Raw genomic sequence first — 14585 nt, 5'->3', positions numbered from 1 at the left:
AGGTATTGCTACACTACTTGCCACAATGGTTGAACTAATTTACACTCTCACCAACAATGTATTAATGTTCCCTTTTCTCCACAACCTCACCAGCATCTGCTATTTTTTGACATTTTAATTATGGCCAATTCTGATTGGTGTGAGATGCTATCTCATTGTGGTTTTGATTTGCATTTCTCTAATATTCAGTGATATTGAGCTTTTTTTCATATACTTGTTGGCCACATAGTATGTCTTCTTTTGAGAAGTGTCTGTTCATGTCCTTTGCCCACTTTTTAATGGGGTTGTTTGTTTTTTTCTTGTAAATTTAAGTTCCTTATAAGTGCTGGATATTAGCCCTTTGTCAGATGCATAGTTTGCAAAACTTTTCTCCCATTCTGTAGATTGTCCGTTTACTCTGTTGATAGTTTCTTTTGCTTGCAGAGGCTCTTAATTAGACTCCACTTGTCAATTTTTGCTCTTCCTGAAATTGCTTCTGGTGTCTTGTCATGAAATCTTTGCCCGTTCCTGTGTCCAAGGAACCATATTGCACTAAAACCGCCAGTAAAATGTTGAATAGAAGCAGTAGAAATATATATTCACACCTTGTTGAAACTCTGTTGGAACAGGCACATAGACCAATGGAACAGAATAGAGAGCCCAGAAATAAGGCTGGACATCTGCAACCATCTGGTCTTTGACAAAGTTGACAAAAGCAATAGGGTAAAGACTCCCTATTCAATAAAAGGTGCAGAGATAACTGGCTAGCCATATGCAGAAGATTAAAGCCAGACCTCTTCCTTACACCATATACAAAAATCAACTCAAGATGGATTAAAGACTCAAATGTAAAACACAAAATTATAAAAACCCTGGAAGACAACCTAGGCAATACCATCCTGGACACAGGAACGCACAAAGATTTTATGACAAAGTATGGCCTGCACAAAGATTTTATGACAAAGTATGGCCCGTACACAAAGGGAAAAGTAATTAATAGAAATTGTCCATAAGGAAGTGCAAACACTTACTAGACAAAGATTTAAAATATTTTCAAAGAATTAAAGGGAGCCATGTCTCAGGAACTTTTAAAAAGTATGAGAGGCCAGGCACAGTGGCTCACGCCTGTAATCCCAGCACTTTGGGAGGCCGAGGTGGGCAGATCACGAGGTCAGGAGATCAAGACCATCCTGGCTAACATGGTGAAACTCCGTCTCTACTAAAAAAATACAAACAATTAGCCGGGTGTGGTGGCGGGCGCCTGTAGTCCCAGCTACTCGGGAGGCTGAGGCAGGAGAATGGCGTGAACCCAGTAGGCGGAGCTTGCAGTGAGCCGAGATTGCGCCACTGCACTCCAGCCTGGGCAACAGAGCGAGACTCCGTCTCAAAAACAAACAAACAAAAAGTATGAGAACAACATCTCATCACATAGAGAATATCAATAAAGAGAGAGAAATTATTTTTAAAAATCAAATAGAAATTCTGGATTTGAAAAGTATGATAACAAATGAAAAATTTACTACAGCACAGCAGCAGATTTCTGCAGGCAGAAGAATCAACAAACTTGGAATGTAGGTCAATTGAAATTATCCAGTCTGAGAAACTGAAAGGAAAGAGAATGAAGAAAAATGAAGCATAACAATGTACTCAAGGATGTGGAGAAGTGGGAATCCTCATACAGAGCTGGGGGTTGGTGGGATGTAAAAGGGTGCAGCTGCTTTGGAAGAGTGTGGCAGTTCATCAGATGTTAAGCATAGAATTACCAGATGGCCCCAGGATTTGACTCCTAGGTATATCCAAGAGAATTGAAAACTTGTGTCTGTCCACATATGTGTACATGCATTGGCACAGCAGCATTATTCATAATAGCCAAAAAGGAAAACAACCCAAATGTCCATCCAGCAATGAATGAATAAACAAAATGTGGTAATATTCATGTGATGGAATATTATTCACCCATAGAAAGGAATGGAGTACTGATCCATGCTACAACATTGGTGAACCTCATGAACATTATGCTAAATGAAATAAGCCAGACAAAAAGTTCACATATGATATTCCATTTATATGAAATATCCAGAATAGGCAAATCCATAGAGAATGTAAGTAGATAGTGGTTATTGGGGGCTGGAGGAAGGAGGAGTTGGGGAGTATGAGTAACAGGATTTTTGGAGGGAGGGGAGAGTGATAAAAATACTCTAGAATTCAGTTGTGGTGATAGTTGTTCACAAATTGGTGAACCTTGTGAATCAACAAATTTTGGACTCTTTAAAAAATAAGCTTCAACTGTACTAAACAGAGAATAGCATTTTCATTTAGTGTTTTAGAGATCCTAAAAGTAGCTAGTTATGAGCAAACGGATCAGATCAATTTTTCAAGAACTAGGTCTAATTAGAAATCAGTTTTAAATGGACTACCCCTTCCATTTCTCTAGTTAGTTGTAATAATTAACTAGAATTGCCATTGAGCTGTAGTTACGAATTTTCTCAAAAACTGCACGTCTTGAATATTTGAACTGTGATTGAGAAAACTTAAATCAGAAATAAATTATTTAAAAATTTGTAGTATACACTCTAGCAGTAATAATAGCATTATAGTCAGCTATGTAATCCTGTCAATATGAATGTACAAATTGAGTTTGAAATTTCAGATTCTGAGGTCCATCTATGTCAAATGGTTGGGAGAAGCCTACCTTAAAAGAGAAGTTTTTGAGCCAATTTATTAAATGTCTATTAAACACCTAAATCTAACATCTAATTATAATCAAAGACAAAACATTTCACTCTTCCCCCTTTAATTAAAATAGGTAAAAATATATCTTAAGCACCTTTCCAGTTTGACATAGTCATTAGTCTCAATAATGTAAAGAAAAATGTAAGAGGTTTTTCAGCTGTTTGATATGACTGTGTAAGTTGTGATTTTTTTTTTTTTTTTTTTTGAGACAGAGTCTTGCTCTGTCACCCAGACTGGAGGGCAGTGACGCAATCTCGGCTCACTGCAACTTCCACCTCCTGGGTTCAAGTGATTCTCCTGCCTCAGCATCCCTAGTAGCTGGGATTACAGGTGCCCACCACCATGCCCATCTAATTTTTGTATATTTAGTAGAGACAGCGTTTCACCACATTGACCAGGCTGGTCTTGAACTCCTGACCTCAAGTGATCTGCCTGCCTTGGTCTCCCAAAGTGCTAGGATTATAGGTGTGTGCCACCGCGCCCAGCCTGATTTTTGTTTTTCATTTGACACTTGCCATACGTGGTAGTTGTCCAGCATGCAGCACAGCAGTGTTATCTGCTTGCACAGTGTGTTCTTGTGTTGCCCTGATTCCAGAGATCTCCCCTGCCAGGAGGCTGACTGCCTGTTCCAGGGAATCAACCACAGAATATATGATGAGATGATGAGATGATGTGATGAGGGGAAGAGGAAAGAAAAATGAACAAAAGACCTGGAAAATGAATGCTTGGTCCTTTCATACGGAGCCTAATGCTGCCACCCAGTGGTCAAATAATGCAGACAGACTTGCCAAAAAGTACATTATATTATGTAATGAATGCTGTGTGGATTTTTGTATGGACCGTGATAGATCCGAATCTTGTGACAAACACCTACCATACAAAATATGTTTTAAAACATAAGCCTACTTTAAACAACAATTATGGGAGCACAGGTTATCTATATATTAACCCTAGACAATAACTTGGAAAGTACTCTTAAAAAGTGATTTTGGTTAAAAGCTGGAATTAAGGAAAGCAAGCTATTGAAATGTATTTTGGCTGGGCGTGCTGGCTCATGCTTATGATCCTAGCACTTTGGGAGGCCGAGGTGGGTGGATCACCTGAGGTCAGGAGTTCGAGACCAGCTTGGCCAACAGGGCAAAACCCCGTCTCTACAGAAAATACAAAATATTAGCTGGGTGTGGTGGTGCACGCTTGTAATCCCAGATACTCAAGAGGCTGAGGCAGGGGAATCGCTTGAGCCCGGGAGGCAGAGATCCCGCCATTGCACTCCAGCCTGGGCAACAGAGCGAGACCCTGTCTCCAAAAAAAAAAAATTAGTGCTGTGCAATACCTTTTTGGGGATGAATCATTAAATCCAAAGTTAGGACTTAACCATTACTCATATGAAGAAAGACAAGTAGCTGAGAGGCAAAATATGAATATGAACATTGGAAACATTTGTTATGTATATATGAGACAGACATCTTATTAGTTATATCATTAATGTCACAGAATGAAGCATATTGATTTTGAAACATTTTTAACAGTGGGAGAAAGTTATATTTTTAAATAAAATTTAAAAAATGTTTAATGCAGAAATGATAATAAAATTAATTCATGTTTCTGTAGGTCTGAAATCTAAAAGCTGGGCTTGAAGCTATAAGAAAGGGACATTAGGGGCTTGATTCAGATCTCAGGAGAACTAGTGCAATCCAATTTTGGTTCTCCATATACCTGACTCCACTGAAGAGACAAGACTTAGAAAAGGTGAAGTGGGGCTGAAGATAAGGGTGAGACTGAGGAGTCCTTGAGGCAGAATTTTCTGAAAACAAATTTCATTTTGTATTTAAAGGGCTACCTGCTAGATGCTTATGTTCTTTTCAGAAGAACAACAATAATATCTTTAATTGGACTGATAGCAGTTGAGCCTAATGGAATTCACTGTTGACATTAACATATCCCAAAGGAATCTTCTGAGGGATAGTCAAGATTCCCCTTTCCCCAATTCTTACTATAGCTTTGAAAACTAGCCACCAGTTCAGTTATTGACATGAGCTTAAAAATTGAGCTTAAGACACATTGTAAGTATTAAACTGGCAGTCAACAAATGATATTGTGACATTCTGTTTCTACATTCACTTGGAAATCAATGGGATGAAAAGAAAGTCTACATTTACATGAAAATAAAAAGATTTGCTTTAATAAAAGAAAATTAATTTTTTAAAACCCAAGAACAAAATAGCGACTGCATAGAGAATGGGTTTCATAGTAGATGTGTGCGAAAGATTGGGATTGGTGAGCAACAGTTAAAAGAGCCAACTAATTTGAAATTCTAACGAGAGGGCAGGTGCCCAAAGCGAGAAGCACATTAATCTTTGCTTTGGTAGGCTCTGGTAGATTACAGTGTCCAGTTTTTCCATGTCAGAGTGTCAGAAACCATGGCCCATGACTATTTACTGAAGGAACTGGGAATGGATGCTTAGAAAATATTTTTTGAAAGGTATTCATTTACTCATTCAACCAGTATATACTGAATGTCTACTATATGACAGGACTGTTCTAGGCACTAGGGATATGGCAATGAACAAAACATCAAAATTCTTATAAGAATGGAACTTACATTTAGGGGGAAAATTAGTAAAAGAAATAGTGATCGCTGCAGAGAAAATAAGGTGGAGGCTAAAGAGTGTCTGGGAAGTCTTGGAGTTTAAATACGTGGTCAAGGAAGGGTTCATAGTAAAACTGATTCTTGGGCAAAGACCAGAACTTTAGGGAGTGTGCCACATGAATATCTATGTAAAGTACATTCCAGGGACAGGGAACAGCAAGTGCAAAGGTACTGAGGCAGAAACATGCTTGGTCTGTTAAAGGAACAGCAAGCAACCTTTAGGGCAGAAGAGGAGGGAGCAAAGTGGAGAATAGGAGATGATGTCACAGTGGGGTGGGGGAGGCAGAGGGCACAGACAATTTAGGAACTTTTAGGCCTTTGTAAGGACTTTGGCTTTTACTCTAAGATAGAAAGCCACTGGGATGCTTTGAGTAGAGGGATAATTGACTGTATTTATAGTTTAACATGTCTAGCTGCTGTGTTAAATAATGAATGTAGAACATAGCAGGGTGAGTTAGGGAGCTGCTGTGGTACAATCCAAGTAAAAATGCTGACTTGGACAAGCCTGGAAGCAGCAGAGGCAGTGATAAGTGGCTGGACTGGAGACATTTTTGGAAGGTGGAATCAATGGGGTATACGAGGGTAAGAGAGGAGCCAAGTCCCCAAGAGTTTTGGCCTAGAAAAATGAATTTGTTATTGATTGAGATAGGTAAGACTGTGTGGGTGGAGCAAGTTTTATGGGTACGTTTTAGACATAAGATCCCTAAGTGAAGATGTTCCCCTACTGGTGTTCATTGTACAAGTCTGGAGGTAAGGGGAGAGTTATGGGCAGAGGTACATATTTGAGAACCATCACATTCCTGTAAATCGCTATAATTGTGAATTGCATGAAATTGGATGAGATCACCAAGGAAGTAAGGGCAAGTAAAGAGACCAGGGGTCAATCACTGTGCGTCTTAAGATTTCTCTTTCGATTTTGTTTTCTTGGTGAAATAAAAAGCAAAGCATCAGCTGAGAGTGAAGATGAGGGTGTGTTGTTGGAGCTTCGAGAAAAGAGAAGGCTTGAAATAGTCACTTAGGGGAGTGGAGATCAGTGGGCAGGGTAGGGTGGGGATATAGTAGGATTGCCCGGGGGCACGAGGGTGAGGGGCCTCCACTGTGAAGTTATGCCCATTCTGATAAGGAAATATTAGACTTGGATTGTAGTTCCAAAGTACAGAGTGGAACCACTGGGTGCAAACTATTCATAGAGTGGTTTCAGCCAACCCTAAAAAAGACCCTGCTAAAGATGAAGTCCCTTAAAATGACTATTGTGTTTGATTTCCACCTGAATATTAGACATGTAAAACTAGAATATTATAGCTTCTCTAACGGTCTTCCTTTTGTTTGGTATTCAAAGCATAAATGCTCATCAAAATTGTTTTCAGATTTTCTAAGTATACCACTTTGTTCTGTCTCATCTGTAAGTTTCATGCTACATTTTAAATCAAGTCTTAAATCACATAATCTGTGTGTGTTTGCTCACATGCATGTATCTAATAGGGACAAGTTCAATGGCCTCCTGGTGAGACCTAATAATGCCTGTCTCCTTCATTGCCATACTTTTTACAGAGCTGCTTATTAATCTTGCCATATTCCAAGATCAAGGGTATGGTCCTGTTTATAGTCCTTAGCCTGGCGTTCCAGCCCTCCATGACTGAGGCCAGCTTCATTTTTCAACCTCATTTGCCACTGCCCTCTTCTGCCTGCCAGCTGCTACCATCACAGGCCTGGCTTTTTTGCCATCTGCCTTTGACCCTGGAAGGGTCACCACCTATCTCTTTATGTCCATATCTGACCTCATCTCCAAATCCTAACTCAGATGCTATCTTATCCATGAAACCAGTGCCTGTACCTTTCAAACCCCCTCCCCCATTTTCCTTGTCTGGAAAAAGCTTTAGCACTTCACTTCTATTTCTCTTTTGTCAAAGTGACAGTCCCCTTTTAGAATTATGTTTTGCATTCCTCTTCCTTCCCCTCCTAGGATATGAGCTATGGGAGGGCGTAGTCCAAGTTTCATTCATCCAGGTACACCTCATAGCACACAAGCCAAGTGCCTGCAATAGACCACTTATGAAGCAATGGATGTCTAGATCCTACAGATACAAAATAGAAGGAAAAACATTTGCTAACTTTATGTTCTTTCCCTCTTTGGTGTTTTGTTGTTGTTGTGGTTGTGGTTCTTATGTAGGAATTTATATTCTTTTTCCCTCTTTTGTGTTTTGTTGTTGTGGTTGTGGTTCTTATGTAGGAATTTATTTCTCCCAGATCACTGAGCTTTCTTTCAAAATTTTAAATCATCATTTCCCATTCACCAGTCCTTAGACTAGAAGTTAGATATCTTTGATAGGGCGTATCAGAAGGATTGCCTTTCTCCCAATATCACATGGGCTACAGTGAAATCCATTATCTTTTTTTTTTAAGGTTTAAATTTTTAATTGTGATGAAAACATAAAATGACTATTAAATATTTAAGTGTACAGTTTAGTAATGTTCAGTATATTTACATTATTTTGCAACAAATCTCTAGATTTTCATTTTACAAGAGTAAAATCTGATAATTAATAAACTGCACTTTTCCCCCTCTCTCCTCAGCTCCTGAAGAGAACATCATTTGACTTTCTGTTTTTATAGCTGGGACTAACTTTTATATCTCACATTAGTGTAATCATACCATATCTGTCTCTTTTTGAATGTCTTATTTTACTCAACGTAATGTTTGCAGGCTTTGTCTTTATTGTAAGATGAGTGACACCCACTTTTATTTCCTGTTCTAATATTTTCCTGTGCTGCTCAGTGAAGTTTTTTGTTGATTTCATAGGTCTCAGTTGGTTCTCACTGTGAATGGTGTAGCACCATTGGGAAGCCCTTTGAATAAAAGAATGTAATAAATTTCCTATCAGGCTTCTGACAGTGAAGATGGTATAGAAAGACAGAAACGCAGGCTGTTGCTTTGCTGCATGCCAAGACACGAAAGAATAGATAACTACATGGCAAGAAGAATTGGGGAAGGTGGGTGAGAAGAGCAGGAGCATCCCAGATCCCAGAGTGAGCCATCTGCTTCCCTCCCCCGGTCTTTGGAAAATCTCATTTGTAGAAATGGACTGATGAATTATAAGAGGAGGAAAGCTGCTAAAAAGAGTTCTTTATACCTGAAGTAAGGTCTGACGGTATTAGTGGCTGGGGTCCAACGTTCAGAAAGATCACCTACCAGTGAAGGGGCCCTAATGAAGAAGGCAGCTGGAGAGAATAATGAAGAGGCTGGAGACTGGGAGGAAGGGTTTTTGGGGCAGAGGCTCCATCTAAGAGGTGAGCAAGCTGTTTGGTGCAGCAGCCCTTCTCTAGGGCTGAACCCCTTTTCACCATCAACTCAGCTTCAACAACTATCAACTTACGGCCGGTCTCCTTTCATCTACCCTCTCACCTGCTTCCCTTCCAACATATTCCAGCACAAACCCCAGACATACTTTACTACCAGGAAAAAAATGTCAAGGCAGAAATTCAAGCCAGATTCTTTGCCCATCAGCTTCACTCTGTGAAACATTCCTTTACACTGGGCTTGTGTGAAGACGCTTTGTATTGGTCTGTCCCCACAGTAAGCCACATTGAAATGAGATACCAGAGGACGCAGCGTTCTTTCGGTCTTGTCATCCCTCTTCCTAACATGGACCACTGAGAACTACTTTAGCAAAGAGTTGAAAGAGACCTATCATCTGTTCCCTCTGAGGCTGGCTCCACTTTTAAAAATTGTGATCGTTGTTGGTTCAAAAACAATTGCAGTTTTAATTGCAATGTGAGAAGGCTCCTGTGTGTTGCTGGAAGCTTTACTCATGAGTCATTTCTAAGTTCTTGCATATTAAGTCACATAATTCTGCTTTGATAAGCTTGCCGCACTTTTGTCAAAGCTAAAACTAAGAGGCATTAAGCTGAGCAGTGCTACACCATCTGATTTACTGTGCTGATCACTGTGACCGCTTGTGAGGACATTTGGCCCATTTTCAGGTCAGAATCTCTGGGATGGTGCCTGAAAACCTGCATTTTAATATGCTTGCCAGGCGATTATTGTGGAGACCAAAGCTCTGAGCTTCCCATTGCTCTCTAGAATGTATCATGTTGTTTTCCTTGATGTCATTTGTCAGTTTCTACACCTGCTGATTTATTCTCTCACCACTCCTCTTGTCACCAGGCACACTTAACATCTAATTCAATATGCAGCTTGATGTCTTAGCCACTCCTCCTTCAGAGGAACACTGACATTCGGTGTCGATATTCTGATTCCGTGGGTTTAACTAGCTGAAGCAGCTGCATGCAGTACTCTAATTTTTTCTTTTCCCAAAATGTTGGGGTTGGGAGTGAAGGTGGTGAGACTGGTTTGTGTCTTGCAGAAGTTCCAAAGGTGATGTTGATACAGAAATTTAAAAGTCTTATTTAACAAAGGGGTTTGTGTAGTTTTTGATAGTTTGGGTATTTATCCTGTTCTGTATTTACCAACTCAAAGTAGAATGCCTTTCTTATAAATATCTTTAATGAATAAGCCAACTTTAGATTTTAAAACTAGCTGCAATTTTATTTTCTCATAGGTGTCATCTTTAAGAAATGAAAAGCGAGGCTCATCATATCTCATCTCTGCCCCAGAAGGTGGTTCAGTGGAATGTGTTGACCAGCATTCTCAGGGCACAGGAGCATATTACATGGAAACTTACTTAAAAAAGAAGCGAGTGTACTGAGTTAAGCTCTCTCCTAATAACCCCCTAAGGTTCTCTGCAGTATCTCTGCTGTTCATCGCTGCCTTAACTTCATTCAAACTAGCCATATCCTTTAAATACGGGTTTATAATTTCCCAGAAGGAACTGTGTTGTGCAGCAGGCAGAAATGCCAAATAAAAAATAGCAATAAGAAGAGACATCAGTTGAGGACATTTTCCACTAGAGTCAGATGCATCTTAATCAGTGTGCTAACTTACAGTCCATTGGAGAAACTAACAATGTTCCAATATTCCTTGTTTTAGGACTGGGAATAATTTTGACACCATATATAAAAGTTTGAAGCAATAAATGGGAAACAGTGTTGTTTCCTGAGCCTTAGAAGAATGAGTTTCTTATAAGCCAATGTGCATTTCAATTTACTTTCCCTAGAAGTAATTGCATTTATAGATTTTTAGGACTTTTCCTACAAGGGTGCAAGTACCAAATGTGCTGATGGTAATATTATAAAGATGCTCTACATGCACACTCAATTACGCCCATACCAGCCATGCAAAATTAAACCCGGTAAGAGAGAGTGATGTCCAAGGTATCCACTACTACCGATGCTTTAAGATGTTTACCATTTATACCTTCTGTGAAAAATAGAAGGTATTTTAAGAAAAGTAGCTTTGGTGATCTAATAAAGGGTTTGGCAAACTACACCCTGGGTCCACATTTGGTCTACCACCCACTTTTGTGATGCCTGCAAGCTAAGACTAATGTTTACATTTTTAAATGGTTGGAGGAAAAAAGAAAACTTATGAAATTTATATGAAATTCAGATTTCAGTGTCTATAAATAAAATTTTATTGGGACGTTGCCATGCTCATTCATTTACGTGTTGTCTGTGGCACTCTTACGCTACAAGGGCAGAACCGATTAGCTTCAACAGAGACTGTATGGCCTGCAAAGAAAGACCATATGGCCTAAAATTTCGACTATCTGGCCGTTTATAGTTTGCTGATCCCTGATCTAATAGCAACTATTCCTTTCAATTAACCTAAAGACAGACCTTTAGCCTTTGAGACAGACTTGTAAGTGGAAAGGAACATGGGTTTCTGTGCTCATTTCATAGCATAGACTAGTAATGATCTAATGACTAGAATGGGGCCTATTATTTTGATCACTAAATGCCCTATTATTTCCACAATATAGTAAAGCAGTCAATACTGCACTTTCTGATGGAGTCTTAAGGAGTCACAGTATTTATAACCATTTTGAGCTAATAAGCTATACCTCACTCTCTGCTTTCTCTCTCACTCTTTGATAGTGTTTGTTAGGGTGAAAAATCAGTTAACCTAATTTACTTGTGAAAGAAGTTTTATCATCTTTATAGAATATGACTTTTGACATCACCATTTCTTGAGGACCTTGGTATTAAATGCATGAGAAACCTTTTGCCAGCCAGAAATTTCTAAGTTTGTTTATTGTTATAAGAAGACTGTAATTAATTGATAGGGAATTTGGGATCTCGATCCGGAGCTTTTTGAAATCAGATCATTAAATATCTCGTCACTTTGGGGACTTGTTATTTTTAACTATGATGTGGATATCCTGTTTTAATTATGATGTCTAGAATTGGTACATATGTTGTATGCTTTGTAAAGAATTTCACTTGGTCTAATTTATTGCATATACTAGCTTCTGTTGGAAAATGACAACTAGAAAGTTTAAGGTAATTTCTAAGTATACTACCTATAAGTAACTGATAAAAATTAGGCATCATTCAGTGATGCAGATGACTAATGGGTTTTTCACGCCCTGCACTTCTCTTTCCCATTATTTTCCTGTTGCATTCAGCCTCTTCAGTGCTTGGTCACACCTCCACTATAGTGCAAACAAACAGAAGAAAGGAAAGATGATGGTGAATTTTGCATCAGAGCTGCAAAAAGTCAAAGCAGGAGGAGGTTGAAAGACCTAAAACAAAGGTGTCTGGACTGCAGCACAGTGGACATGCCATCCATACTGGCCTGTGCCCTGTTATCATTACTGGGCACAACAGTGAAGAAGTGCAAATCAAGTGTTGTTTGTTAGTAGTAAGGACCATAACCCTCCCCTTCCTCCCCCGAAAACAACTATACTGTTTGTTATTATTTTTCTATGTAAGCAAATTGTTTGAAATGCTTTGAAAATGAAATCTTAATATTAAAAGGCACATGCATGTAAAGTCTTTCTTTCTTTAGTATATTTATTTGTATAAAGAGTAAACAAAGTGCATATAGAGTGGCCACAGGTTTGACACAGAGACCTTAGTGATGGTGTAGGCTATGAACAAATTTAAATGGCAACTTCATTGCTGCCACTGAACCAATCCTGAATTTGGGCTCAACAGGTGAAAAGTAACAATATCAAACGAATACTAAACAGCATAACAAAAAGATTTTCAGACTCTTGGTCGTGAAGACCTTAATTAATTAATTGTTCACATTGAATCAGTGACTAAACATTTTTGATTACCCAGCTACTTCCAAACAAACTGAAAACTGTCTAGTGGATCCTGAAGTCCATAGTGCCTCTAGCCGCGTCTTTCAAGTGTTGCACCATAGGGTGATGGTAAAAACAGGGATCAACCCTTGCAGATCGGTGGTAAGTATGGTAACACTCTAAGAACAGTGCAGCGTATGTGGTATTCAGACTGGTTGCATACAGCATTCAAAACCAATGCTGGAATAGCTTGCCCCAAAGTGGTAGAATTATAAAAGGATATACTTTGACGTTTCTTAAACGCATGTGTAATAGCATCCAGGCTCTGGGAATGAGTTCTGATTAAAGGTATACTGCTTAGGAAAGCACTGGCACAGGCTTAGTTCTCAAGAATTAACATGCAGCAAATTATCTATTCCACAGCTATCCCCCCATGTAGAACCAGTTTTCTCAAAAATGGGTGCTAGTGGTCACCCAAAGGAGCAGGAGCTAAGCCACTGGAGAAACAAAGTTTAAGTCCTACTGGTGAGAGAATACAGTTATTTTTGTACAGAAACAATATATACTACCTGGTATCTAATATTTCAAGAATGCATGGTCTAGTACTATATAGATACTGAAATTTGAGGGCTAAGTACATCAATCTTTATCTATGATTAATGTGCCAGCAAAACATTTCAGATCAGCTGGCAGCAGGGAAAAGCAGTCATCTTCAGACATTATTTTGGTCAACTCCTCTTGTTTTCAAAAATCCCCTTTTGGTATGCAGTTGTGATGGTGAACTAGCCAGATGAAATGGTGGTATATTCTTTCTACAAGGAGGAGTGCTTAAGTGCTTTCAAATATTTTGGTTGTCATTATGTGTCACTAAGTTATTGGTACCAAATTTAAAGAGGAAGTCCTTACACATATTAAGCACTACAGTGTGCCTTATACATGTATATGTACTCAAGTATGAGTTCAGTGACTTTTTGGACAGAACACAAACTTCTTTCATTAGAAATTTTTTAAAAATGGCTTGGGCATTTGTTGCAGGAGGAGGACTTGATAATCTGTGGAATTTAAATGTTATTCATGCTTCTTATTTTAAAAGTGCTTCAAATCCTTCAATAAGGTTCTGAAAGGTTGTCCGATTGGATGGTTGGAATTCCCAGCATTTCCTCATAAGTTGATAAACCTGTAAAAAGAAAGAAATAACAGTAAAAATGTTAGATTTGGGAACTTTAAAAAATAACAGAGGCCGGGCGCGGTGGCTCACGCTTGTAATCCCAGCACTTTGGGAGGCCGAGGCGGGCGGATCACGAGGTCAGGAGATCGAGACCACAGTGAAACCCTGTCTCTACTAAAAAATACAAAAAATTAGCCGGGCGTGGTAGCAGGCGCCTGTAGTCCCAGCTATTCGGAGAGGCTGAGGCAGGAGAATGGCGTGAACCCGGGAGGCGGAGCTTGCAGTGAGCCGAGATTACGCCACTGCACTCCAGCCTGGGCGACAGAGCGAGACTCCGTCTCAAAAAAAAAAAAAAAAAAAAAAAAAATAACAGAAACACCAAGAGTAAGAAAATAATTTTGGAAATGTAAATGACTTTTCCTTAAAGACCAGAAAAACAAGAGTATTTGAATAGTTTAAAACACAGAAAATGGGATACAACTCTAGTTCATAAATAGTATTTTAACATTTGAGAAGCTTAAGGGTTGACTGGCTGCAATAAAATCCAGGTCATTCCTGTAAACCAGTTAGAGGGTGAAGCAGAATCTCAGTTCAGACTTGAACTTTCCAGACTGGCTGCCTCACTCTCTGACTCATACTGTTCAGTGTGTCTTACACAGTCTCAAGAGTTTAGTGTTAAAGGCTCAATTCACTTAGAAAACTGAATACATATTATAAATGCTACGAATAAGTGGGATAAACTTACTTACACACAAAAAATGCTATTATATGTATTTGTCACACTAAGGCTACACCAAAACCTGTCCCTCTGGGGCAAGCAAGTGGATAAAGAGGGGCTGGCTTTTGGAGGGAATCCTTGCTCTGAACCTAACTGGTGGCTATCATCTAGCTCCAAAGGCGATTTCTC

At 39.2% G+C, this 14585-nt stretch overlaps 2 protein-coding genes across 10 annotated transcripts in view; one reads left to right on the top strand and one right to left on the bottom strand.

The window, feature by feature from the left end:
- RAVER2 (ribonucleoprotein, PTB binding 2) overlaps positions 1-12241 on the top strand; it is a 101440-nt gene extending 89199 nt beyond the window's left edge. For 2 of the 4 annotated variants that reach the window (XM_032137312.2, XM_032137310.2), the window contains exon 12: positions 9922-12241. In XM_032137312.2, coding sequence (XP_031993203.1) covers positions 9922-10068 — 147 coding nt within the window. In that variant the 3' untranslated portion in view covers positions 10069-12241. The remainder of the gene's footprint in view (positions 1-9921) is intronic. The other 2 variants (XM_058430816.1, XM_058430818.1) reach the window with 2 other exon arrangements.
- A 15-nt stretch (positions 12242-12256) lies between these two features.
- Positions 12257-14585, bottom strand: part of JAK1 (Janus kinase 1) — a 235316-nt gene continuing 232987 nt past the window's right edge. For all 6 annotated transcript variants that reach the window (XM_032137308.2, XM_058430812.1, XM_032137307.2 and 3 more), the window contains one exon: positions 12257-13687. In XM_032137308.2, coding sequence (XP_031993199.1) covers positions 13592-13687 — 96 coding nt within the window. In that variant the 3' untranslated portion in view covers positions 12257-13591. The remainder of the gene's footprint in view (positions 13688-14585) is intronic.

Source organism: Hylobates moloch, unplaced genomic scaffold (assembly GCF_009828535.3).
Source record: "Hylobates moloch isolate HMO894 unplaced genomic scaffold, HMol_V3 SCAFFOLD_18, whole genome shotgun sequence".
Taxonomy (NCBI): domain Eukaryota; kingdom Metazoa; phylum Chordata; class Mammalia; order Primates; family Hylobatidae; genus Hylobates; species Hylobates moloch.
The sequence above is the reverse complement of the archived record's forward strand: the minus strand, read 5'-3'. Positions and strand labels throughout refer to the sequence as shown.